Consider the following 27,469-nt stretch of genomic DNA (forward strand, 5'->3'; position numbering starts at 1 on the left):
TAAATTGCAGTATACCTACATAGAAAGTTGCAAGTGATACCATGGTTACTAGTGGAGGGCAAAATTTAAATCTAATGTAGAACTAAAAATACAATCTGTGTTTATCTTTGTTATATCATTTGGTAGAGTCCCAGAGGTTAATTTTGTGGTGAAGGTAGGCCATGATATGATTCAGTTAAATAGAACATTCTTTCCAGGTCATATAACAATATCATAGAAGAAAAACAGTAAGGATTTCCTACTGATAATGCTGTGAAGAAGGCAGAGGATCAGAAACAAGAAAAGCTGTGATGTTAATCAAATTTTGCCCAGTCATAAAAGTTCAGTCAGCTTCAGGTTTCTGTTTCCCCTAATACTTTTTTTGTGAGATGACAAGTTCTGATGACGTTGGAGAGAAGTGCTGAATTTGTTTCCTGTGTGTCTTATGACTCTAGGTAACATTTTGTGTGGGTGAGATCCTGTCCATATGGAAAGACCCCTGCAATTCAGTTTCACAACATATGAATTAGTGCAAATTTTGTTTGTTTGAATTGCCAGATTGTTGTGTTGGGTTTTTTTTTGCCTTGTCAAGGGTAATTTTATGATTACCTCTCCAAGATTGCTGCCTCTGAATAAAAACAAGCTATGTGGGAGAAAGATGTGAGGAGGCTCAGTTGTTGGTAACTAGTTCCTGAATAACTTTGCTAAAAGAGGCCAAACTATTTATATGTTTATGATAAATATAATCTAATGTAGTAATTCTGTTTTCAGATGGGGGACATAGCTGTGAAGGAAGTGTTGACAGTATCCTTCTGGAAACACAATATTTTATATCTCCTTTTAAATATCTGTTCATCTTTTCAATGCATTTGTTCTCTACGGACTGCTACACAGTCCACTGGGAAATAGTTTCTACTGACATGTTGGAATATTAGTCCCTAAAGCTCCCCAGGACTTTTCTGATTCAAACCAAGAAAAAAAAAAAGAGTGAAGAATATAATTACCTAAATATTTAGCAGAGCAGAAGTTTATTTCTGTGACTATTTAATTCCACATCAAATTATTTTACACAATACGGTGGACCATAAACATTTTCTTTAAAGAAATAGTTGTTTTTTAGATGTAGAGTTGCTGTGTTAAAACACAGAGTAGTTTTCTCATTGCTAAAGAGTCTGACCTCTTGAATATGGGGGTTTTTTTCCTGATCTTCAAGTCCTCATCAGAACCATCAGCAGGCGCAATTCTCATTGCTAAAGAGTCTGACTCTTGAATATGGGGTTTTTTTGTCCTGATCTTCAAGTCCTCATCAGAACCATCAGCAGACGCAATGCCTTGTCTTCTTTTTCCATGCCCAAATGAGGATGTTGGATTGTGGAGAGAGGAGTGTTTCATTTCTTTCAAGGAAAGCATAAAACAATTCATCCTGAAATGGCTGGCAGAAATAAAAATTAATCAGCACGTCTAGGCAGTGATCCAAGACCTGGAGAGGATTGTGGTGGTAACACTACATGGGAGGAACCAGCCTGAATTTGATGTTTTCAGCATCTGAACATCTCTAGGTGGATTGACAGATTAAAGCAGAGCGATTCAATTATTTGTTTTGAGGACTAATATATTCTGTAGATATATCAACTAGAGAAAGTAGTTGAAGGGATCCCTCTTCATACATCAAAATGTGCGATAAGAAGTTTGGGTGGTTTTTTTTCCTTTCACAGCCAGACTATGCTGTCTTGTCTTGCTCTGCAAAACAGGTCTAATAGCCTGAGAAGGGCATTACAGCTTCTTCTTGTACGCTGAATCTTTTCCTTGTGGGTGTACCTGGAACAGAACTCATGTAGCATCAATTTTGATTGAAGGCTGTTTTCTACTACAGGCAAGATCTGAAGAGCCCTGCAGCCATTTTCTGCTGACTTTCTACTAACTTATTCCTGATGTTTCTGCCTGCGATATGTTGAAGATTTTCATAAATGAAACAATGCAGGGCAGAGTAAAAATAAGCTTGATTTTTTTAAGGATTTCCTGTGTAAGACTAATTAATACTGAAAATGTGCCTAGAGAAATTAAAATAATGTAAAACACTAAAATTAATTTCTGCAAAATAATGCAATTTTAAAGCAGCTAAAATAAATGAAATATACTTCCTGGGAAGTAGAGCTGTGAGGTTGAAATTTGTAAATCGGAATTGAACATGCCTAATCAAGTTCCAAAGAACAGTCTGTCCTCCTGGAAGCAAGGAGATAATTCAGAGGATTTAACAATCCAGTATGTGTTCTAGAGACAGTATGTCAAATGAGATGTCTTGGTTCTTGATGTTTGGCAGGGTTATTAGTCTAGTGGATTGGCTGGACTCGAGTAGTCTGTGCAGTACTTGCTGAGGAGAGAGACACAGACAGACACAGTAAATGCGAACTTTGTTATGCAGCTTACATACTATAAAAGTTTTTACACACCTCTCTTCCCTAACCCCCACAATCGTAATTTGAGTTACGTGTTTAAAGGGCTTTTTGTTTTTCAATGAAAAGAGGCATGAGGCTCATAAACAGTTCTGTCACATTATATTGACTGGAGGGTCTCAATCTATAAACCCAGACTTAAAACTACAACTGTATTTAAAAATGGAAGTATCTGAAAAACATTTCCTCCCTCTTTATCTGCCAAATCCTGAATGTGAAGTTCAGTGAAGGGAGTGGTGGTTTTAGACGGTTGAGATGCTGGCAACTGTTGCGGGGGCAAACTCAGGACTTGGCAGGTATATAAAGGTGAAGGGATGAAATCTGAAGCTTTTTCTGTGTTCCAGAGAAAGATGATGGATCTGAAAAAGAAAATAAAGCTTACTATATATCCAAAAATAACCCAGTAGAGTTTGAATTCTGGAACTTTGAATGGGATTCTTATTACATAGTATGACCACAAATATTAATGTCACACCAGCCAAGTTGGACATCCATGTTTATGTAGCAGTCTTTACAATCCTGTATTGTTGTTCTTTCCTCTGTGAAGAGTTTTCATTTTCTTGCTTTGTTAATGAGACTCTATGCATTCTTTCAGCCTTCCCTCTAACCCCCGAATTTGGGCTTCATTTATATTTCAGTCACTTTAAGTCATTCTGTAAAAATTCTAGTGTACAAAAAAGAAATGTCGTAGAGATATTTTTGACATATTTTGTTACCAATTTTTCTTATGTGTTTTTCCTTCAATTATTTTAGTGAAGTTCCCTCCTAACATAGTGAATATCCATGTGAAGCATCCCCCTGAAGCCTCAGTTCAGATCCATCAAGTTTCAAGAATTGACAGCACATCAACAGGACAAAAAGCAAAAGTACCTCAGCCAGGACATCCACAGGTTTCTTACCAAGGTCTTCCGTATCAGAAGACCCAGAAAGGACACACTGCTTACACAAATCAACAACCCGTTCCTCATATGTTTCCTGTTTCAGTTAAAACTCAGCTTGGGCGCTGCTTCCAGGAGACTATTGGGACACAGGTAAGAAATGTTTGCTAAGGCTTTTGAGACAGGTAGTTTTATAACATTATTGTAAAAGAATGAAAAACAAATTCACTAATTGCCAGGAAAGGACATATTTGACATTCTTTTCTAAAATAAAATTGTTTTGAGAATGTAAAATTTTTACAAAAATACATTTTTCTGAATGACCCTCTCCTTCAAGCTCGTGTCTTTATTTTCTGTGGACTTGGTTCCCTGACATTCTGATTTCAGTTATTCTAGCCATAACTTCTCCATTTATAAGGTATTTCTGCAAATAAAAAGCCCCATGACTCTAAATCCTAGTTTCATCTCTCCTCATTGAATAACTAAGGTTACACCATCTTCCACAGCTTGTACTGTCCTTTGCCTTATTGAACTTGCTTTCATGTGCATCTCAACAGCCAGTGTTTTTCAAGGAGTTGCCATTTTCATTGAAATTCCTATTCAACAACTTCATATGTTTTACAGTATTGTAGGCTAATGTTTTCAGTCTGTTGAAATGTGACCAATGAATGGGGTAGAAAAATTATGAAAGCCAATTGAGTGTTTGCTAGAGCTTGAAAACCTTAGTTCAGTTTAAAATAATAAAATCACATCAGGTTTTTACATGTGACTGTACAAAATTGCACATCATCTTTCAGCTCTTGAAAGCACTTTAATAAGCAACACAGTGTTATCATTTTTGCATCTTTGCATATGTATGTAAATATACAGAGAGAGCAAAAAGCATATGTGAAGAGATTGTAAAAAAAGAAACTGTAAGACCCTGTTATTCATTGCTTATTACCTTGCCCAAATGTAACTTTTCAGACTGAATTTTTTTTTATGCTCCAAGTGTGCCTCAGGCTGAATTTTTCTGAAAGGTTTCAGAAAAATTATTCACTTGTTTTGAGGGATGGTGTTAGAGAAGGAATATGTTGTTTTACTCAGGCTAAAAAAAGAAAAAAATCACAACTGTTTCATTGAAGATTTTTGTCGTCTGTATGCTTTGAAGCAGAAACTTAAATTTATCGTGAAGGTCACTCTGCTTTGGGTCCTTCCAGTAACATGCACCCATCTTTAGCCAATTTTATATATATATCCAATATATTCCACAGATATTTGTTAGATGATGGCCACAAAATTCTCCAAAGATTTCACCTGCAGAGAGCATGGCCTGCCTTCCCCTCAAAGGGTCAGCAAAATGTCCTTTACAAGTGTTTCTTCTAGCTGTCAGTGAAGCCTGTGATACCCAGTGTTAGAACTGACAGCAAGGAAATTTTCTCAAGTTATCATGGCTCCCAAGCAGCACAAACAAAAAGAGGAAAGAGACTTCAGTCACAGAGGAGTAAGGAGCTTTGGAGAAGATCACTGATGGGGAACAGATAGGAGCAGAAGCAGCATGGAATCAGAAGCAGAGTGAGGATAACGTAGGTGGCATATGCCAAGGTAATGATTTCAATTAGCTTCTGGAACCTCAAACTGAAATCACATTTCCTTAGTCTCGGTCGTTCTCTGCCAGCTCCAAAGAACTGACTTTTTCCTGTAAAATATTTTTCTCTTCTCCTTTCAGTAACTGGCTTGTGCAGATTATTGCAGCATTCCTACTAGTGACATGATTAAGTCCAGTTTCAGGACTCATTGCTGTGGAATTAAAGATCCTCAAATTTGCTGGTACTAGGCCATCACGTTGAGGGTGTTTTAAAATAATTAATTCTGAAAAATGGTATGGAAGAAGTAAATTTAAATGCTGTCATGCCCCAAAAATGTTTCTAGAAGACTTAAATTTGGAACATTGAAGGCTAGTATTCACTAATTGTTGAATGCTTGATTTGGGATTACAGTGTTAATTTATATTGGTGAGCTCTTCGTGCTTGTCTGTTTCAGGAATAGTAAAATGTTGAATGTGTTCTTTGGCAAGTGTTGAAGCACATGTTCAAATGAAAGTTTATGGATTTTACACGACAAAATGAAGCACTATTTGCACTCAAATACATAGGGGAAGACAAAATTCCTTCCTCAATCTTGGACTTGGCAGTGGGTGCTACATCTTTTATCTCTTACCTGTTATGCTGGATAAATTTCCTGTCTGTTCCTTCTGCTGCATGCATGAATGAGGTATTTCAAACGACATATCCAAAACTTGCAGTGTGCTATGCGTGCACCTCACATTACAGTGGTTTTAAAACTAAAGCTTACTCGCCGCTCACCAGAAGACAGTAACAGGCTCCTTTTAAAAGGGAAACATACTTGCATTGCCATCGTGCCTGACTTGGAATCCTAACTGCTCAGTCTCCAATTTTTATTATTTTTTTTTTTCAATATTCCCCTGGAAAAGTGCGTCTTTGCAGTTGCTGAAGAAAGGGTAGTGCCTCCTTGTTTAGGATGATGCATGTTCTCGTTTTTTACAAATTTCATTGATCCTCTCAGTGTCAGTCTTGGAGAAGAGTGCAGTAAAGATTTCAGAGGCCTTTTGTTGTTTAATTTAATGGTCCAATTTAGAATTGGAGTTGTAGGGTGGCATTTTGTAGAGCGTTCATTTAAGACCTTGCTGTAAATATAGATTTGAGTGACTCATTCACCTTTCAAGTTTGAACCTGAAATGTTAATATGTTTTTCCTGTAGTCAGGCAATGCATATTATTTATTTGTATGTTGAATATACCTTGAACTGGGAAAGACACTTAATTTTTTTTTTTTTACTCTTAAATAGATCTGTTCTAAAAGAATTTGGTTTCTGTTTCTTTGATATTTGCTTTGGTGAATATGAGGGTTCTCTTTATTTGTTCAGATGAGCTGCTAAACTGAGCTTTCCCCACTCGTAGCAATGTGTTACAAGTCCTTTCTGGAGTTTATGCTGGATAATTTTGGTATCCTTTTTTCAACAATCATCAGTGTTTATACATTTTTTTGCAGGGTGGATTGTATGTTTGGCTTCAGAAATGTTTTATCCCGGGATCAGAGGTGCCTTTACTGTCTGTAGAGCAGACTGATTGAAGGAGATGTGTGTGGCCTCTTGTAGGCAAGTCAACCAAGTTAATAAAGACTTTGCTGAACTTATTTTCAGTCCAGGCTAAAAGCACGGGATAAAAACAGTATCAAAATCTCTACTGCAGTTTTTTTGTGTGTGTAACCTCTACCATTCTATGTTTCTCTCCATCTTGTGTTCTCTACACCTTCTTCCTTGAATTTCAGCAGGTCTTTCAATTAGATGTCCTCTCATTTTAATGCTTTGTTTTTTTCACAACCTTCTGTGGAAAACTTTTAATCTCTCCACGCATTCTTCCTTACCCCACCTTAGCTCACTTCCTTGAATGTGTCTCATCCAAAAACAGTAATCCTGCAAACACAGTAGGATAGTTGCTATCCTCAAATCCCAAAACAGCTAGGGTGTATTTTGTGCAGTGTATTTCCAACAGAGCGCATACTGTTAAAGTTAGCAGCTGGAGCCACCCTGAACTGAAGCTTGGAGGGCATTATGGTACAGATAGTTGAAGAATCTGGTCGTAGCCTTAGGCCTTGGATCACTCCTAATTAACAACGCAGAAATTCGTCTAGATGTCCTATTTGCTTAGTTGTCTATAGTATCAGAAGTGACTATAACTGAAGCATGAAAAACTAGAGGCATGAAATTTTCTAGTTTAATTAGAACAGATAAATAAAGATGTATGTTTTCATAAATAAATATACACATGTAAATATATGTTGTTTAATTGTGACTGTTTATTCTAAAGTGTCCTCAGCATTGGGAAATAAAGTGGAAAGAGCAACTATAAAAGTAGTATTAATATTTCAATTCTTAAAATGTAATATAGGAAGCAAACAGTGTTCTGGATGGTTCTCATTTCTACTCAAGTCAGTTCACTTTTCCTGGCTGCCTCTCTTTTCTCTGAGTGAAACACTTAGCAATTATTTCTCCTCTGGGAGATGTTAACGATGATTGCTCCAGGATAGTTTACCATGTTACATGATAGCTTACTATGATATGTCACATATGAAAGTTGTGGTTCATCAAATATTTTCCTAGTACCAAAAAGATTTTTGCAGGGTGTATCATAAACTAGCAGTTAAGCTGCAGGCTAGAAACTTATTGTTGTCATAAAATTATAGGAAACAGGCCTTTACCTGAACTTGCAGGTTTTTATGTAGGAAATTATGTTGAGAAATTAGAGACTTGAAATTGGGAAACAGATACAGCAGAAGCAGTAGGACAAAAATCCCACTTAAGATGGAGAACAGTAGATCTGTGGAGAGCACTCTATATTACAGTGCCTTCAAAAGCTGGAGACTGGACATGGTGTCCTGCAAGGTCCTTTACAGCCATGTAGTCCCGTGTTTCTGAAATCCAAGAAGTCAGTTGTCTTAGACCTCTAATTCTCTTAAGTCCTATTTAAAAAGCAAGCAAATGAGGAAGATTATGTTTCTCTTCTTTAATGCCTCCTCTTCAGCTGCTTTTCATTTTAATTCTAATTAAAATGCCTTTATTATGACACAGAATATCATTATTTTCCAAAATACTTCTACACTGTCAGTGGTGCACCTAGTAAAGATTTTGTTGGTCATCTCGAGCCCTGTTAATTTTGCATATGATTATTTTGCATTTAAATCAGGAAAAGAATGCAGATGTGTGCTATCTGTCAAAATTCATATAAACAGTATTAAGAAGTGCTTTTTTTCTCCCCCTTTAGATCCATTTGAAGTGTCTACTAAGTATATTCATGCATTTTTCCTATGGTTACTGCATTTCAGTATTTTGGCTAAAAAAAAGTCCTTTTTCTCAAAATTGATTTGGTCTTTCTTTCATTTAACTGTAAAGAGGGAGGCATTTTTTTGCAAAGCAGCAGGAGATGGCAGAAGCTGGTATTTCTAAATTTCTCTAAAGCAGGCTCTTTCTGGCTAGATTTACAAGTAATGCTCTTGTATTTAGCAGATAGTTCTGAATATCAGTTTTACCAAAGGAGACTTCTGGTGATCTCAGCATGTATAATTGAAAAACCAAATTTAAAAAAGACTTGTTAATATAAGATATTGAAGCTGCTTACCTGGCTGGAGGCAACATATGCCAAAATGTCCAGAAGAGAAGCTGGTCGAGAAGTCGTGTCTGCCATGCTTGTTCATTCCTCCTCACTGTCCCTCAGTTGCGCTGGTGTAACTGCGGAGTGGAGCTGGACTGCTCTCTAAAATGATCACTGAATGAATTTCAAAAATACTGTCTTCTGATCCCCGCTTTTTGTTGGGGTGTTTTAAATTCAGGTCAGTTCCAGGCTGCAGTGTTTGGGAGATATGCTCTGCTCTTTGCTTGTCAGTTGCTTGCTGAATGATTCTTTGTGCTTGCCTTGCAAAGTACTTTGAAAGGTGTTGCAGAAAAGATCTATACTTGTTACAGCTCTGTTGAGAAGGTTGCTTGAATTAGAGTTGTTCTCGTATTGTGAAGTGAAATTTGGTGTATTATAATACTACTTTGGAAAATTGTATTAAAGAAAAAAAATATACTGCCTATAGCAGACAATAGCAGAATATTTTGATAGATTTTTTAAAAAATTATTTAAGCTAAATAGCATTAGTGATGACCACTAGTAAAGACTTTCTTGAAAATTACAAGGACTGTCCATTTTTCAGTGTGATGAAAGTGCTCACATATGCATTCAGATGTGTTTCAAATGCTGCTTAGTTCTGATAAATAACAAATATGTCTGATAAACAGATGTTAGGTGATCAGCATCTTTAGTGGGATAAATTTCTATGGAAATAGTTTATTTAGTACTGTGTTTCAGTAATGTCTTTTACAGGAAACATTTGTTTTTATTTGAGCAACATCCTGTCTACTGTCAGACTTGCTAGAATACAAAATAAACCAAGTGATAGGTGGCAGCTGGAAAAGCTTAGAAATTGTCAACATTGTATCATGATAAAGATTCTGACTGCAAATCATTAAGCATTTGCTTAACTTGATTCACACAAGGGTGTTCACTGATCATGTACTTAACTGAGAATATACATAAAGTTTTTAGGAACTGCACTCAGGTCACTGAGTTTTTCAAAATGGGAAACATTAAATGAAGGCATCAAAGTTGTTGAGTTAGAAATCAGAGAAGCAAAATGTGTTGATAGCTCTTAATGCATAACCTAAAGTATTGAAGCTACTCTATGCAATATGATCATAGTGTATGCACTCTGGAGGCGATGACAGTAGTAATATGCCAGTTGAAGTTATTCATTTAACTGTATAAATATCCCTGTTGAACTTCAGATTTAACAAAACATTTCCTATGGAGGTAAATTTCAGGTATTTTCATATTTGACAGCTGTATGAAATGAACTTCCCTATTTATATTTTTTCGGCAGGAAAAATGATACAAGTAAAATTCTGTGCTTTATACTGGTACTTTTTCTCTTAGCGTACTTTTAAAATCTTTTTTCTTAAAAATACCATCTCATAAAATAAAATAACTGTCTGGAATTCCTTGAAGCTCATGGTCTGGCTTCCAAAGTTTTTAAACAAATACACTGTCAGAAATCAGTGTGGATTTGTTTCCAGCATTAACGCTTCATTCACAATGGATTCTTTGCGGCATCAATACCCTGAAATATCAGAAGATTAAAGATATATCGGATACCAAAGACACCAAACACTGTTTTAATTACTCAATAGAAGAAAGCTGGATAATTTTTACTTGCCTATGAAGAATGTTCTGCTTAAGCCAAAACAAATTCTTTACCAGTTCTTTTAGAAAGTCTGGAAGTATTTAAGTTTCTCTCCTCTGCTTGTGAGACAATGCCTGCTAGTGAGCCAGTGCTACATGGGATAATACTCTTCATCTGTAACAACCTGTCACTCAGCTGGTCAGTAAGCTAATTAAGTACGTTTGTTAATTGTTTCAGTAATAAGGTTTGTGAAGTTTGAGGTTTCTTACTCTATTTGTTGCGGCTGTAGGGGAAAAAAAAGAAGCACCAATCCAAGGTCTGTGCCTGTTGAATAGTTTACAGAAAGTTAAACAGTGTATCCATTCACTTCTGCTATTGTGGTATGTGAAATGCAGTCTTTAAGCTGAATCCCAGAGTCATTAACTATTAACTCAGGCAAAGCACCTATCGATTTCAATCATAGTTAATCATGTGACACTCCTTTATTTATGCCTATATTGTGGTTTTAACTAACAGCTTGTGACAGGGATTTGTAGATGGGTCACGCAGGAGTGGAGTCCCAGGAAACATCGTGGTCCCTCAGCCAGAATCATTTGCAGTTGCCCTGAGACTAATTGCCAGACTGGACTCACTACCACAGTTTACGGGGAGCTGAATAAATTCCTTCTATTGCCTTAGCAGAGGGATTTCAAGGATATAATCCTTCCTTTTCCCTGGCATTGGAAAATGCATGAAACCCTAGTGGCAGTGCACAACTCAAGTACTGTTGGCGCTCCAAGACTGTGGAGACGGGGCAGAGGCTGGAGTCTGGACAGATGAACAAAGAGGTGATGTGGCTTGGGGTGGCCTTTGTGCACCAGCACAGGGTCAGCCAGAATTTCAGTCTGCCAGTGGGAATATTCAGTACGTCCTTCAGTTATATAAAATATTGGCATAGAAGCCCAGGCACGCATGGGGAAAAATATGTGGATTCGAAACAATACTGTCAGTGTCTGTGAGTGCTTTACCCAGGAAGAGCTTTGTTTTATAGCAGTACCATGTGTGCCTCATACTGCTGCTACTGCTGAGCCTCTTTCAGCACAGTTGAGCTCTTTTATACCGATCCTTCATGACTTCTTTGCCTTCTGGACCAGTAAGAATTATCTCCGAATCATAAGCTTGTGACAGATGAAAATCTGTTCTCTTTTCCAGAAGCCCCCAGGCATACAGGCTAGATTAGTTTAAAATGTGTGTGGATGATGGATAGAAAAGTGTAAACCTAAGCTTAGGGAATGGCATCATCTTCATGCGTAGTGCAAAGCTGTATGCTTGGGTTTAGCTTCCCTGCTTATTTTAGGCTCATACTTATGTGTTGGAGTTGTGTTGAATGGTGAGACAAACTAAAAATGGCTATGGATTCCCCCAAGTGACTTTTCCAGTCACTTGTGACTCAGAGACTGGAACAGACTGTCTGAAGAACTAAGGAGTTCTTCTCAGTACTAGGAAGTGGTAAGAGTTTTGAAGTGGATAGAAATTACCTAAAAGTTTTTGAAACCTGTAGAAACAAAGCTTCAGTTCATTGATGCTTATGGTTTGTGAAAGGAAGGAGCATCTTAAGAAACTGTAGTTGGCAAGGAAACAGTTTGTGCAGTGCCATGAGTGTTAAAAATATCTGAAACGCTGTTAGATGTACCAGAGAAATCAGGGATTATTAGCCAGAGAACTCCTCTCTGTTTCTGCTTGGTTTAGGACTTTGCAGAGCAGTCATTTTTTTCTGATTCATAGCTCCAAAATTGCACAGATCTTGCACCACTAGGAGCCCCATGTGGCAGTTACTTTTCCTCACTGGCCAGTTTCTACAATGATCTGGATGTTAACCAAATTGTCATTGATTCTTCAAGCTTTAATTCAGCATAGAGGCAGTGGGAGCAGCAGCTTTAATAATTGCCAGTTTTTACTGACAGGACTACAAACTACAGTTGCCAGATGACTCAGACTTTGGCATCCTTATTTTTGCTCATGGATTTTATATGGAAATTTGAAAAAGTTATGACCACAGAGATTTTCAGTAGAGTGCGAATGCTGTAGCACCACACCTAAACTAAAAGTGGGCATTAGTCCATTTTCTTTCTCCTCTATTTTTTTTTTCCTTCTTTGTTTTGTATGCTTTTAATTTACTACTGTTAAATGACACCTTTTCTATTCTGGGGAAAAAGAAAAAAAAAAGGGGGGGGGCAATTCATCATGGCATATTGGGTCTCATGTTATTGGTGTCTTGCCTTGACACACATGAGCTGCTGGGATGTGTCCTTGAGGCTTGTGACCTTGCAGAGGAACACAGGGTGTTAGGTAACGTGCCTCACTGCCCAAATGCTCCACTTCTGAGATCATAAGAGGAGGTGCAGCACCAGCCTTGATTCCTCCCACTGCTTTTTTGAGAGATAGTTGTAAAACTGAGGCACAAGGGGAGGGAGAAGAGTCAGGTGCAAACTGGTTTAGCTGACTCTCGCAAACAGCCACAGTATGCAACTTTAGTGAGTGGCTTCTCTTTCATTGAAGAAGCAGTACCAGCTCTAGGAAAGGAGTTGAGCAGCTGTAATTATAAAGTAAAGCTGAGTAGCTGTGAATATGAAGTAAAATGGTCGTTCCTACAGCATGCTCACCTGGGATGTGGGTTGAGAAACCAGTTGTGTAAAGACGTAACATGAATTCTCTAAGGTTTTAAGGCAGTGACTTGGAGAGGGCATTACGAGTACTCTTGAGCTGAAATATTTGGAGGCTTCTGGGCACTGCAGCAAGATCTGTGTATCACCTAGCTAGAGGCAGTTGAAAGACCTAGTTCCAGTTTTGGAAACAGCCGATCTGCTGCATCAAAGGGAGTTGTGCAGAATTCCCTGTTTGTGCGTCTTGACAGCCTTTGTGAACTGCTAGGCCGAGAGCTCCTGGAAACAGAGGGGACTCTGACTGCCTGATCAGGAATGGTCGCTGTCGTACTGATCCTGCCAGTGCCCAAGCCCGGGGAGCACAAGACATCCTGAAAGACACGAGTTCACGCAGTGTAATCCTGGGCCTGCATCTGAAAGATGGGACTTGCTTTGACACTTTACTGTTTTAACACAGCCAGATACCATCCAGGTCAGGACTATTTCTCACCCCTGGGAACAGGGGAAAATTTGTCACAAGGCTTTCTGCAGATGGTAGTGGGAAAATAGGCTCCTAAAGTTACACAATAACTGAGCAGTCTCTTCTAACCTGTTTAGCCACTGTTCTTAGCCAGTGTTCATGTGTCATCCTACAATGCGGTGCTACCCCATGCAGCGGGAACATGCAGAGGTGCACTGTAACTTTGCTAGATTGCCCTGGTGCTAAAAGCTCTGTTTCATGAGAGAGGCTGGCTTTCACGGGGACAGAGGGTGCTCCCGGCTGCTCCTACGTCCCTTGACAGATGTCTGAGCTTCACATGCAGCAAGTGCTGAGCTGCTGCAGGTTGCACATTACAGTTTGATGTTTTAAACGGCGAACTGGTGCTGCTTTTAATTTGATGCTGAGATATTTCAGGAGGCACCTGGGGAGTATTTGTGAAAAAGGGGCAGAGAAGATGGGTGGGATGATGCCTTGCCAGCCCTCCCGCTGCAAAAAGGGGACCCTCTGATGAGTCGGAGCCCTGACGTTGTGGGCTATCCTGTTAGTAGTCACGCTGTGAAGCTACACAGAATAACTGTACTTCAGAAACGCCACTGACTCATGGGTGTCAGTATGATTAAGAGCACACTGGAAAAATTTTGGGAAGGTTGGAGGAAGCCATCAGTACCCGTGCATTCAGCATGCATCCCCACTGCGGAGTGACTGGGTTACCAGCTGAAGGGAAGGTAACCACAAGGCCACAGTCTGCGCCGTAGGATGAGCCAGCTGTCTTGAGCTGAAATCTAAGCGGCAATGAGCACGTGGGTCGGAGGTTTATATGCTGTCAGGAAGGAAAGTTGGATTGCGGAAAGTCTGTTCACTCCATACTGAGGATTCACACTTCAGCACATTTGAATTTTTTGCTGCAGTGCCTATTTATAACAGCTTTTGCTTTGAAAGTGTTATGAAGTGCAGCAGTTGTGCACCTCTCTTGTGCTTTGTGCGCTTCCTTTTTATACCGAATTGCCTGGTTTAGATGTATTTTTTTTAAATGTCTGCATCTCAGAAATACATTTAAGCTTTCTTTACCATGCAAAATAGAACATTGCAAAAGTCAAGAACATAGCTAGTACCTTGTAAGCTTCTGAAAATCAGTATTCTTATTAAAAAGCTTCTGAAAATCAATATTCTTACTAATAAAAAGCATAGTAAGTATGTTTTTGATTAGGTGGGAAAAAAAGGAATATTGACTTCAGAAGTTATTGCAAGATTAATTTAAATATTTGCATGGGGAAAGAGACACTTGGAGTAACACAGACATCACTAACTTCGGCTTCAGTCATCTTATCTGTGTTACTTTCTTCAGAATCTGAGCAGCAGAATCTGTCATTATGATTTGGCAATTTTCAGTAAGTGGTCATGAACAGTAAACAAGTTGGCAGGCAGTTGGGGCTTCTTAATAGGAGGAGATAACAGTATAGAAATCACAGTCGTACTTTTTGTCTGTTTTGAAGAGAGTAATTAGAAAGATATTTGACATAATTGCTACAGCTTTTGAAAAAGTGGATGAGCACATTTTTGTGGTGAAAAACATAGGAAATAGATTCCAATGGAGAGTTACTGCCTTGGAAATATACTCGGTCATTAGTATGACATACTGTTCTCTTCTGTTTCTTTCTCCTTTTCCAGTTGACACAGGGAAAGATAATAATGTCACCTAATTTACTCATGCCTTTGTAGAGAGCCATTGCAATGCATGGCCACTATTTAAGTTCAGCTAAGAGCTCCAGTGAATCTTCAGTGTCTCAGCAAGAGGTTGACCCAAGATGACTGGAAAAGAACATTGTACTAGAAGTGAGCATCACACACTATCACTAACCGGACTATTCTTTACCTGACTATTCCAGTGTGGCAAAGCACTTCCTGGCCTTTCCAAGCAAGAGGACTGCTGTGGAACCGTGGGTACTTCCTGGGGCTTTAACAAATGCCAGAAATGTCCCAAGAAGCCATGTAAGTGCTATTTTGTTGTTGTTGTTGTTCTCTGGATCAGTTTATGGCTTTTTTTTTTTCCCCCCTCAAGTAGTATTTTTACTTTCTTTTGAAGAAAAAAAAAAGGTACCTAGTAGAAAAAATATGCTATGGTTTGAATAGGGACAGGTTGCAGAAACTGGAATTCTCCTGCATGCCAGCAGAGTTACAATATGCAGACACTCGCTGAAGCCAGCAAAGTTAACATTGTTGGGTTTTTCTCCACTTCCTCCTCCTTTAGGTCAGTAATACACTTGCATTTTCTGAGGGCAGGAAGGATAATGACATTGAATCATCTTGTCTCTTCCAGCTGGATTTATGTTTTGTAAAGTTTGTACAGAAATGTTAAATTGTAGAGATGCCAGTTACTGCTTGGAGAGAATGCAGTGACCCCTTGGGACTGCAGATGAACTTTCAAGTTTGGAGCCAAAGTTTTCTGGGCTTTAAATTGTCACTTACATTTTTTGCTCTGCTTTTGAAATATCTTCCTCAACAATTAGGCAATGACAAAGACTTTCTTTGCTGTTTTGTTATGATTTGATGTCATATTATAATGAGAAAGAAATTTCAAATTATTTGTACCATACGTGAAGCTAGTTGCTTAAACTTTTTGTGAATTACATTGTTGTTGCACAGGAATAGTAATACTTCTCTGCCATGTCATATTTTCATCACTAAATGAAAGATGAGGAAAGATCATGTAAGCTCTGTTTTGCAGATGGAGTGGACTTGCATTTAGCAGGCCAAAAATATTGGAGGGAGTTGCAGTCATTCTTTTCTAGGTCTTCTAGGCCCCTGTTATTTCTACAGATAGCAACGTTGGGAATGTGTTCAGTGTTTGATTTCTTTGGAAGCATATTTTTGTCCGCACATCTTAATTTGGATATAAATACAATTTCAGCAGAAAACCTGTTGTTATTTCTACTTCTCTGACTCCTCCTTCCACAGGAGAGTCTGATGTAAATTTATGCTGACTCAGTCTGATCTGCTAGTTTATGAAGCATTTAAATTTTGTGTTTTATAGCATCATAGAATCATAAGTTGGAAAAGACCTCTAAGATCATCAAGTCCAACCATCATCCCAACACCACCATGCCTACTAAACCATATCCTGAAGTGCCACGTGTATACGTTTTTTGAACACCTCCAGGGCAGTGACTCTACCACTGCCCTGGGCAGCCTCTTCCAACGTCTGGCTACTCTTTAAGTAAAGAAATTTTTCCTAACATCCAATCTAAACCTCCCCTCATGCAACTTGAGGCCATTTCATCTTATCCTATTGCTAGTTACTTGGGAGAAGAGACCAATACCCACCTCACTACAGCCTCCTTTCAGGTAGTTGTAGAGAGCAATACAGTCTCCCCTCAGCCTCCTCTTCTTCAGACTAAACAGCCCCAGTTCCCTCAGCCTCTCCTTATAGGACTTGTTCTCTAGACCCCTCACCAGCCTCGTTGCCCTTCTCTGGACATGCTCCAGTATGTTTATCTTCTAATGTGCTTCCAAAAGAGAGCATCCTTGGGGTCCTTGAGGGCCATAGTTAAGAAAAGACTCAGGTGTCTAAATTTTTATTCCTGTGGCACATAAATACAGTTTCTAACAGAGACATGCATTCTGTATTGGTGTATGAATTGTGAAGTGTGTCCTGAGTGCATAGCTTTGTCCAAAGAAGTAGCAATCTATCTAAAAGTGAAAGTCTTGTTCACCAGAAGCACATGGGCAAGCACAATGTTGCTTAATGGATGTAGGTGTGATACTAGACAGAAATATTCAGAGCATAGCGATGCTTGGGTTGTAATGATAGAGGCCAGAAATGCTTAGGTCATAGTGACATTGTTTAATTTAGACTGGACTACTTTGTGTAAGCGATGCATGCCTGACTAACAATCATGCCCTTGAAGAGAAGCTAACAGACTGATAAAGGGGGAACATCCAGCCCAGAAGGCGCTGAAAGCTGGATGAATGCCGAAGAAGCATTAAGTTCAAAACAAAGATCTAGGGTAACTAGGAAAAAGGTAAAAGGCAGCAGGGGGAGATTGTGACCACCAACTCAATTCAGAACCAAAAAGACTGCTCCCCCACCAGCTTGTGAGCATGTGTAGTTAAGGAAGGAAGGAGTACACTTCTAAGATAAGTGTGCAACGCGATGAACCAGTCGGAATGTAACAAGTAATTTATTTGTTTTTGTAAGAGTGTATAGTTGTTCTGGCTTTACTAAGTGGTGTGCTAGCTTTGTGGAATTATCACCTAGCACCCATATCTGCGCAAATGTGCAGTAAAGACAATACCTCTGCTCTGTGTGTATATTGGCGTACTGCACACTGGGTAAACGATCCCACTTTTGGGACAACAGGTGTGCGAAGAGAAAAATCACAAAAGCCTGAAATGTGTTTCAGCCAAAAACTGGTTGGAGCTACTAATACAAATTTTTGGTGCCTGGTTTGAAGCGAAGCCCATTTGCTGGTTCTTCGTGGCTCAGATAAAACACTAGTCATCTCAGCCTGGAATCCACAATGGACAACGTGTTGATCAGGCAGCTACTTAGTGCCAACGTACTTGACGTGATGTTAAGAGCAAGTAAACAGGGAAACACTGGGACAAACCATGTCCAAAATCCTGGCCCCCAGTTGCTTCCTAATTGGGTAGAGAAGTGCCTGAACTCACCCTAAAACTTCTCCTGAAGGGAAGTCCATTACCCTTTTTATCAAGGCACTGAGTAAGAATATTTTTTTTTAATGCTAATGAGATGAGCACTGTCATTTTATAATAAAGCTTAATGGCTCGCATACTTGCTCAAGATGTGGCAATTCAGAGTTCCATTATCTGCCAGAAACATTTCTAATCTACATTTTATATCTATGAGGAGATGCCCTAACCCTTAAAATGTAGAAACAATTCTTGGAACAAGGCTGGAAACCCAGTCTCTTTCCCAGTGTCCTTAATTACTTATGGTATGAGTCATGCTCACTCCTGCTTTCTGGCTCAATCTGAAATTATTTTTTTGAATGTAACTGTATGATTTCAAGAGGAGACAGAGAATGTTGCCAGTTGGAATAATCCTATCCTTGTGATTAAAGCATTCCTGGAAAGTAAGGGTTTGTATCTCCTAGATGTCTTTCTAGGTGGAAGCTGTCACTGTACATTAGTGTTTTAAGAAGGGAGGAGGAGATGGGCGTACTGTTTTCTCCAGGTTAAAATACAGTGTCATCTACTACTACGTTATATAAAGAGTATGATTTGATAGGTGTATGCTTCAAGAATATTCACTGAATCTGTCAGGAAGCTTTGGTAGAGGCATATGTATTTGCTTAGTCTAGATTTGATTTAGGAATGAGTTCAGCATGATGCTGTTCAATCATGCCATGATTTACGGCAATTCTGGATGGATGCAAATGGTGAATTTTCAGATCTTACGGTGATAAATTCTGAGTGTTGCAAGAGTTTAAGTAATCTTAAAGCAACTAAGAGTTTTACAGATGTTTGGTTTGAACTTAGGCTCACGACTTGAACTTTCAAAGTTGTCTCTGGGCCTAAGTGTCCTTTCAGCATTGGTGTCAAATTAAGCCTCATGTCAGTATCATAGTGTTATGCTTCTGTAGAGCAAACAGTTCATGAAGATAAATGTAAATTTATGATAAGATTTAATGAGAGTGTGGAGTGGCTGCCGAAGGATTTATATTTCATCAAGTATTTTTATTTTTTTACAATAATGAGAACATTTCAGTGGTAAAAATAGTATGCATAGTTTTTTATATTTCATATATATATGTATATGTGATATTGGATGGAAAAACTTGGGAGTCAAGTAAGTTATTACCAAGTTATCCGTTAAGTGATGTCCATGGTAGTGTCTCTGCAGACAAAGTTAGTCCCACATAATTTTGACCCATTATGATACTTCACTAAATTGGTATCACCCTTTTTATTGTAGGCTTTTGGGAAGCAAACAGAATGCTTTTAGCTTTTATGGATTTATGCTTCATAAACTTTAAGATTGGCCTGTTTTTACAATAATAAGTAATCAGGTTGCATTTATCATGATTGTCTGTGAAACCTGCTTCAGCAAAATATTGAAGCATATACTTCAGTCTCATTAGCAGGTACTTTTCTTCTCTTTTCAGCCAGCTAGTCACAGATGTACGTAAGTTTGCGTGTCTTGTTCCCATGGACTTAAATAAGGCGTTGTGACTTTATAAAGATGTACTTGCGTGTTTTGGGTAATAGCCACGGCTCAGTCAGGGCTTCTGTCTTGTTGCAAAGTCAAGTGTGTTGGCCTGAGACAGCTCCCATGTCTGCAAGTTTACAGGTTATTCAATATTACTGAAAAACAAAAGAAGAAATTTTGGAATGGATCTCAATTTCTGAGGGTTTCTATAGAAGACAGCTTTTAAGACAAATTGCATTCCTGTGTTACACGGGGAATGTTATGATTGTTCAGGCTTCTTGCTAACAGTTAATAATTACAAACAGGTTGTCTAAGTGAGTAAAGGACAAGTAATGTAGGACTCCATCCAGCTCCCACACGGATCACTAGCCATCACTGAACAAGCTCCTTGCTCTACTGCGACCTGCTTACGTTGCTGCTCTTTGTTGAAGGAAGAAAACAGCTGCTAGTAAGCTGCTGTTTCCTGTTCAGTGTGGGAGTAGGAGGATGAGGAGGGAGGGAGAGGTTAAAATCTCTGACCTCACTCCACCACTGCATTTTCTAGAGCAGCTGAGTCACCCTGGAAGGGAAAATGCGTTGCAGCACTGGAAAAGTCCTGGCATAGCTTATGGGCCTGTCTCCATCTACAACTGGAAGAGCTCTGCTCTTCCTCTGTTTTCCTCCGCCAGGCTGTACTGGAGGGTACCACAAAATTTAGAGAGACTCTCTTGGTTTTAGTGTGAATTGAATCAGGTCTCTAATGGCAAACACAGATAGGTTAGGACATAATCAGTGCAATTATGAACCTGACTCTATCAACATGAGCATTAGGAGTTTCATAGACATTTTTGGGGACCACAATAACATATTGCACTTTTGAAAATCTCACCTTAAATTTCAACTGTTTTTAATAGTAACATTGTGAAAAGATTGGAGCTGCTTTGAAAATAAACGTGTAGCTGCCACTTTTATGGTGAGAGACAAAATTTTCAAATTTTAATTTGTGTTAAAATGGTTGTAGTCCATGTAAAGATGGAAAAATGTGTTCAAAACTGTAAGAATATTGTTGCTATATTTGACCCATACTATTTTTGTGTTTAACCATTTTATCACTTTAAGCATCTCTAATGAGAATCTTAATGTTTTAATTAAGCAGTTCTTTTAAATATTTCACAGCCATTTGAAATAAAACTATCTCACTCTAAAGCTGCTACTCAAGATCATCACTTAATTTTTTCCAAAGAATAGGAAAAGTTTTGGAAGTAATGAAAATAATTCTTTTTCTTTTTACCCACCCTTATAGTCAACCAGTTACCAGTTTTAAAATAAGTTGCAGGGATAAATGTGCAATTCGGGCATTACGTGTGAAGTGAAGCCAATTGAAAACATTATCTCACTCAGATATTCTGTCTTATTTGACGGTTTATATACAGTAAAGATGGAAAGTAATGCATTTGATTTTTTTTTTTCCTGCTGAACATTTAGAACACTTTTAAAGGAAAACATCTGACCAAATGTAAGGTATCTCTGATGTACCATTGAAATTATGAAAAAACTCTTTTGACTCTTATTAAAGGCACTTGTGTGATCATAGTGCCAAAAGTTTAGTCCTATATGTTTAATAAAGTACTGGGTTTTGCCGAGACGTTAGCTTTTAGTGCATAACCATACAAAGAAGTTACTGCTCTCATTTATGATGTTATAACAGTTTAAGAATCAATAAACAGTTTTCTGTATTCTCAAAGGCAACCTTAAGTGGAGGAAAGAAACAAGAATTAGAAACAAAAATCTAGTTAACTGGACACTTTCTGTTTTGGCAAAATTGAATTCAGTCTGTATTTCACAGCGTTGTTACGTCCTTGACAGTTTACACTGATCAGCCAATAAGTCACACGGTCTTCTAAAATTCAGCGACTTTGTTAGGTGAATCACAAATGTGCCTTTTTCTTCCTTTTGCCTTGTTTTAAATGGTCGTTTGCTTGTTTCCTAGGTATTTCAAATATTTTTTTAATTCATTGTGGCAGGAGAAATGATACCCAACAATTGTGCTTCAGACTGAAGATACTTCTGTCTTCTAAAGCTGCTTTCAGTTTTAAAACCATTGAGTTTCCATCACGAGTCTTCACCTGTATCTTTCCCAACATGATATTTGTAGCTGGTTTGGGAAAGTAATTATATGAATATTTGAGAACAACTAAGATGGAAGATAATGTCCTGATTTCAAAGATTTCTTTTTTGGAAAAAAAAAATACATGTGACAGGAAAACTGAAGACTTAAGTGGTATACATGTGGAAAGAGATGGAATTAAGGTTACCCTTACAACTTTCAGTTTTAATTTCTTGACCTTTTATGCTTAACCATACATCAGAAAAACTTATAATGACTTTTTTATAGTTAGATAATAATTTGGCTGTCGGGCTCTCTAAATAAGTATATGAATCAGCAGTATTTAACTGATGTAATTTTTTTCTTCAGCTTACCATGGATTCAGTCCTATGATGGAATGCCCACAAGGCTACAAGAGGATCAATGCTACATTTTGTCAAGGTACGACAGTGACCACAATTGATTGTGTTTATTTTGAGTACCGGTTTCCTGTGACAGTTTTTTTGATATTTATGATTTAGATGAATGCATCCAGTCCATTGATTTGTATTTGGAAAAAAAAATGTTGAATGTAGAATCATGGAATAGTTTGGGTTGGAAGGGATCTTTAAAGGCCATGTAGTTCCACCCCCCTGCAATAAGCAGGCACATCTACCACTAGGTCAGATTGCTCAGAGCCTCGTCCAACCTGACCTTGAATGTTTCCAGGGGTGGGGCATCTACCACCGCTCTGGGCAACCTGTTCCAGTGTTTCACCACACTCACTGTAAAAAAACTCTTCCTTATATCCAGTCTAAATCTACCCTGTTTTAGTTTAAAACCATTACCCCTTGTCCTATCACAAAAGGCTCTGCTAAAAAGCCTGTCCCCATCTTTCTTAAAAGCCCCTTTTAAGTACTGAAAGGCTGCAATAAAGTCTCCCTGGAGCCTTCTCTGCTGAGTTTACTTGTAACTCTTTCCAAAGATTGGCAGCTCCACAGTGGTGGGGTTATTTTTGCTCTGGGGCAAAAATCTTTTAAAGCTTTTACGTGTGCTCTCATTTTCTTTGATGATATATAAAGACGGCTTCATAAGGGTTCATTTACTTTGTTTTTCAGCAGAAACACATTGTTCTGTCAATTCTTCTGCTAAACAGTGAACCTGCAGACTAAAGACTCAGTTAAGTCAGATGAGACTAGCAACAGAGAATAATTTCTATAAACATGAAAGTATAGAATAATTGGAGAACAATTCTTTTGGACTTAGGAGTTTAGATACAACAGTACTGAGAACTGACAGATAATGTCACTGGCAAGTGGAAATTAAAAACCACATACGTAAAGTGTGTATGGAGTTGTACTGTATAAGTTGTGTTATTCCAAGATTATGCCCTATATCTCCTGGCTGTAAGCACAGAAGTTATTAAAACATATAGGGATGTGGTATCTGCATGATCATGCAGCTACATAGAAAGGCCTGGAGCATTCACATTCTCCTGGCCTACAACATCTCTACCTAATGAAGCTGAACAGATGACCATAAACATATGCTCCTTCTTTCTGTGTGTCTTGGAGTGTTGAAAAGAGGTGCCAGATAAGGATGTAGGAAAAAGCTTAATTGCTTGTCTGGTTGGTTTGGCACAGCTCAAGCAAACAAGAGGAAAGAGCTCTGAGAAGATGTGAGCAATCCTGCAGTGGTGTTCTGGAGAGAGATTTGGGAAGTAAGGGAAGAATGAGTTCAAGTGAGGCTGACACTGACCTGTGGTCAGGTTTGTTAGTCATTGTTGACACTGCAAGGGTAGAAGAGACTCCAACAAATAGTAGTGATGGTGGAGAGAAGGAGAAAATGTAAGGGGAATTGGCATTAAAGGTTATATGTAGGCACTATGGAGATAAAGTGAATTTTATTTAACTGAAAACTTTCAATTAGGTTATTGATGCAGGAATGTGCGGCAGCCAGCCACATAGAGAACCAGTTTTGCCAACCAAAAAAATACAGTTTGTAGAGCACTTAACGCAAACATCTTGCTGCTTCCTGTGCTGAGCGAGATGTGAGCTGCTATCTGAAAGTATAGGTGCTTGAGCCTGTCTGCTGCTTAGTTCTCTGTCTAGTGGTGTACCAGCTTGCAGAGTAGGGCCATTTGGAGGACTGTAAGAGAAAATTGGGTTGAGTCAAAATAGTGAAAAACTAAATGGAGAAGAGCTGAAAATTGCATTTCAAGAGCTTGTTCCCTGATCTGTGGTGATAGACTGTAGAATCCACTTAGTAAATAAAAGGAATGGGGAGATGCTGATGTCAACTTGCTGATGAGAACTGCAAAGTGAAAAGGTGAAGGAGATGAGTGTAAGGCATACATGGGCCACCTTTTCACACCTCAAACTAAACTCGCAGGTGGTGCGTATATTTCAGCAAGATGCTTCCAGCCATTTCAAGAGATTGTCTCATTCTGCCTATTAGTTATGAGGTTTTGCAGTCTGCCAAAGAGAGGATTTCGATCTTTGAGCACAGAAAGTGTCTGGAAGATGCCATGGTGCGTTAGTACCATTATGCATCCCTCTGAACATGGTCCAAGAGAGACAGGAGCTTTTGATACCTCCAGTAGCTGTGTGCAAATTCCACTTAATACGCAATGGCTTCCTAGCCAGCAGCAACCCAGCAGGCATTTAAAGGTGAGTAGGGCATTCGCCTTGTTTCAAGGTATTGTACCTAGGTGTTGGCAAACCTTATTTCATGGAAACTAAGATCTTTAATCGGGGGCTACAGACAGTTAAAAAATGGTCTGGTGCTTGTGAAGGTTGTCAGAAGTAGGCCAGGAAGTTATTTCGTTGAGTGGTGACAGGCTGATAGAGAGGGAAAAGATATGTCTCTGGGTAGGAGCATAAGAGGGAGCTAAGTCCTGCCACGGTAGTGTGCAGGAATAGATGTGTACCTGGGATGCTAGTCATTGTTTGGTGTATGGGGTTTTGATAGTTTTTCCTGACACATTTTTTTACTACATAACTAATACTGCAAGAAATATGAGGCTTTAAACAGTTTCTTTTATTACTGCTATCATTATCCCAGAAGAGAGAGAGCTGTAGACTCTAAATATAATTTGTCATTGATACATGGAAATTTATAACCTAGATTTTAATCAGACAATGGGAGTCAGATAATCCCACCAGGAAGTAGACTGTTGGTGAAATGAGGATGGGGACAATGTCTTAACTTTCTGGAGAGGACAGAGTTGATGACTGCTACAGGTTCCCTGTATTGCCTTATAGAGGCTTGGGTGGTTTCTCTATAATTTACTCACCAACACACTCCAAAAAGGAGGTATGAATAAGGAAGGAACTGGGAGAAGGAATACCCATGAAGCAAAGCCAGGATGACATCTAATCCTATCGAAGTAAGTAACAAGATTACCATTTTCTTTCAGAGGATCAGGATTTTGACCTCTGTTTGAATGGTCATCAGGAAAGCTAGCTTCAGATGTGAAAGCTGCTGGCAAGGTGCCTTTCAGTCCTGAAATGGTCGTTAGCATGTGCTGCTCAATGGATCAGGCAAAAGCGTCTTGTTTGTGTTACCTGAATCAGATGTGCTTTTCTAGAAGAGAAGAGGAGAGGGCTAACAAAGAAACAGCTGTCCATATCACAAAGATGGAGCAAAGCAACAGCAATAATTGTGAAGAGAAACCTGTTTAAGCTGCAGGCAGAGGGAGTATTTGTATTCTTGTAATAATCCTTACAATTAGATTGGAAAGGAGTGGCACAGCATGTCCATATGCAAGTATACATTTTAATTAGATTATTCTTTGCTGAAAGGGTGTGCATGCTGTGTCCATGCTCAGAAAAGGCCAGCGTTTCCAGACCAAATGGTAATGGGGATATAGTGCTGAATCCCTGCCTGCAGCTAAAAGAGATTACTGTTTTCACCTAGATATTGTCCAACTTTCGCTACCTTTGAAAACGTGCCTGAAAGCCTAATTAACCTTTTATTCTACATTGTTTTTGCAGTCAAAAGCCTCCTTAGTTTACGAAGCTTATGTAGTATTAGCGTGATTAACAACCAGATGCTGCTTTTTTTCTTTCAAGTGAGTGAACTAATGTAACAAAACATTCTTCTCTCTAATGTGTATGAAGAACAACAAAGAACCATCTGTGGGTATGCTAATTCAACCAGTTTAGTGTAATTGCTATCAAGAAAGCTTTTTTCCTTCTCAGTAATTATGTTTTCAATGGGATGATTTATTACATGTACACAGATAGATGCCCTAAGGCTGTCATTAAAGCCAAAATACAGTTTATCAGAGTTTCAACTTCTTTGTCAGAATCCACATGCATGCAATGCTAATTTCTGATTCCTTGTTTAGAATTATACTTACTGTTTCCTCATTCTGCTAATGGTTTTCTTGGAAAACTGAAACAGAATGAAAAAAACAGCTGGTGAAAATGTTGGATTAATTTTTCAGGAAACAAACATATTGCCAATAGAGCACTTTAAAAATCTTATCTTGAAGAACTGGAAAAATACCTGAACACTTCTTGTTTTTCAATGAAGTAAGAAGTTGTGTATGGAAATTCTTGAAAAGTCCCTATATGCTTAAATGTATATGAGCCTGCAGAAACTAGTACTTGCACATTGATGGCTCAGATTTTGTAATCATGCTCTGGGGACTTGAAGCTTTTTTTCCCTTGGCTTCATCATGATTTAAAATGAATGTTGGGGGTATATTCCTACATTTGTCCGTAAAATACAGTTATAAATCTGTTTTCTCTACATGTTGTATATATATTTTATTACCTTTAAGTGATAAAAGAGCTTAGCTTCATAAGAAATGCTATTTAATGTTACTTAGCTACTAAGTTAACAACCTTCTTTCACAGAAGTTATTTTATGATGATCATACTGAGAAATAAATATGTCTCCAGAAACTGGGCTGGGTTGCTGTTTGGACATTGATTATGTGTTTGAAAAGTGTGGCTTGCAAACTTGCATTCCAGTAAATTCCACGCAGAAACACTAAACGAGTTGGATTGATTTCTACTGCTGCTACTCTGTTAGCTCACAGAAATCAGTGGCTCATTTCTTAGAATCAGCAACTGGTTTTACTGTAATTTGAGAAAATATATATTGCAATAGTTTCATTAGCAACCAAACCTTGTTGTTTGTTTCTTTTACTCCTTGTTGTTCTTAGTAATCAGGTTATTATTGAAGCAATCAACTATAATGGGGGCAGTAAAATCTGGATATTATGTTTTTCTTAGAACTGAGGAGATTAATAGTGGTTAACAATACAGCTATAGCTGAAACAATTGTAACAGTATTTTCAGTGATGGTAGTAGGTACAGTTGTAATTAATTTTCATAAAAAGAATGAAAAAGGCTGCCTGCATATTGAGCCAATTTGGAGATCATTCAGTCAGATGGCACCCCCAGTGAAGCATAGCATATACCTACCAGAATGAGTCAACTTGTCAGAAATGCAACATAAATTATACATTCCAGTCTTAGTTTGCAACATGAGATATTGTGCATATTAAAGCACTTAACTGCATGAAAACATCTGTCAAGGCAGATATTACTAAATAACATTTGATGGATGACTACTAGGCCATTTCTAATTAAGAAGTTGCCCAGTACTTTGATAAATTCTAATTAGTATATAATTGATCTAGGTTTGCTTTGCTTAAATGCAGCAAAGTGTCTTAAGTGTGTGAGGTTCTTATTGAAAGGCAAAGTGTCCGCTTTGCATCAAAAGGAGATTGTCTGTTCATTTTTATGAAAATAGAAAAAGTCATTTAAACAATGTCAGTCAGTTTTTGAAAAGCATAGAAATCTGGTCTCAGAGCTAACTGCAGAAGTCCCCCTTCAGAAATATAACTTTCTGTGGTGTTTAGGCCTGAAATCATCTGTGGGCTGCTGGTTTGTAGTGTCCTGCGGCACCAGGCACTTGGGACAGAGGGGAAGGGAAGGGAAGGGCTGCAGTACTTTCTAGCAACAACTGGCTGCCAGAGCTGTGGTGGCCTGATAAGGCTTTCTGCT

At 38.5% G+C, this 27,469-nt stretch overlaps 1 protein-coding gene across 8 annotated transcripts in view; it reads left to right on the forward strand.

Moving 5' to 3' along the window:
• The window catches only part of LTBP1 (latent transforming growth factor beta binding protein 1), a 211,786-nt gene that overhangs the window by 96,784 nt on the left and 87,533 nt on the right, over positions 1–27,469 (forward strand). For all 8 annotated transcript variants that reach the window (XM_075412728.1, XM_075412731.1, XM_075412729.1 and 5 more), the window contains 3 exons: positions 3,186–3,463; positions 15,099–15,201; positions 21,837–21,908. In XM_075412728.1, the coding sequence (XP_075268843.1) occupies positions 3,186–3,463; positions 15,099–15,201; positions 21,837–21,908 (453 nt within the window). The remainder of the gene's footprint in view (positions 1–3,185; positions 3,464–15,098; positions 15,202–21,836; positions 21,909–27,469) is intronic.

Source organism: Opisthocomus hoazin, chromosome 2, assembly GCF_030867145.1.
Source record: "Opisthocomus hoazin isolate bOpiHoa1 chromosome 2, bOpiHoa1.hap1, whole genome shotgun sequence".
NCBI classification, from domain to species: Eukaryota; Metazoa; Chordata; class Aves; order Opisthocomiformes; family Opisthocomidae; genus Opisthocomus; species Opisthocomus hoazin.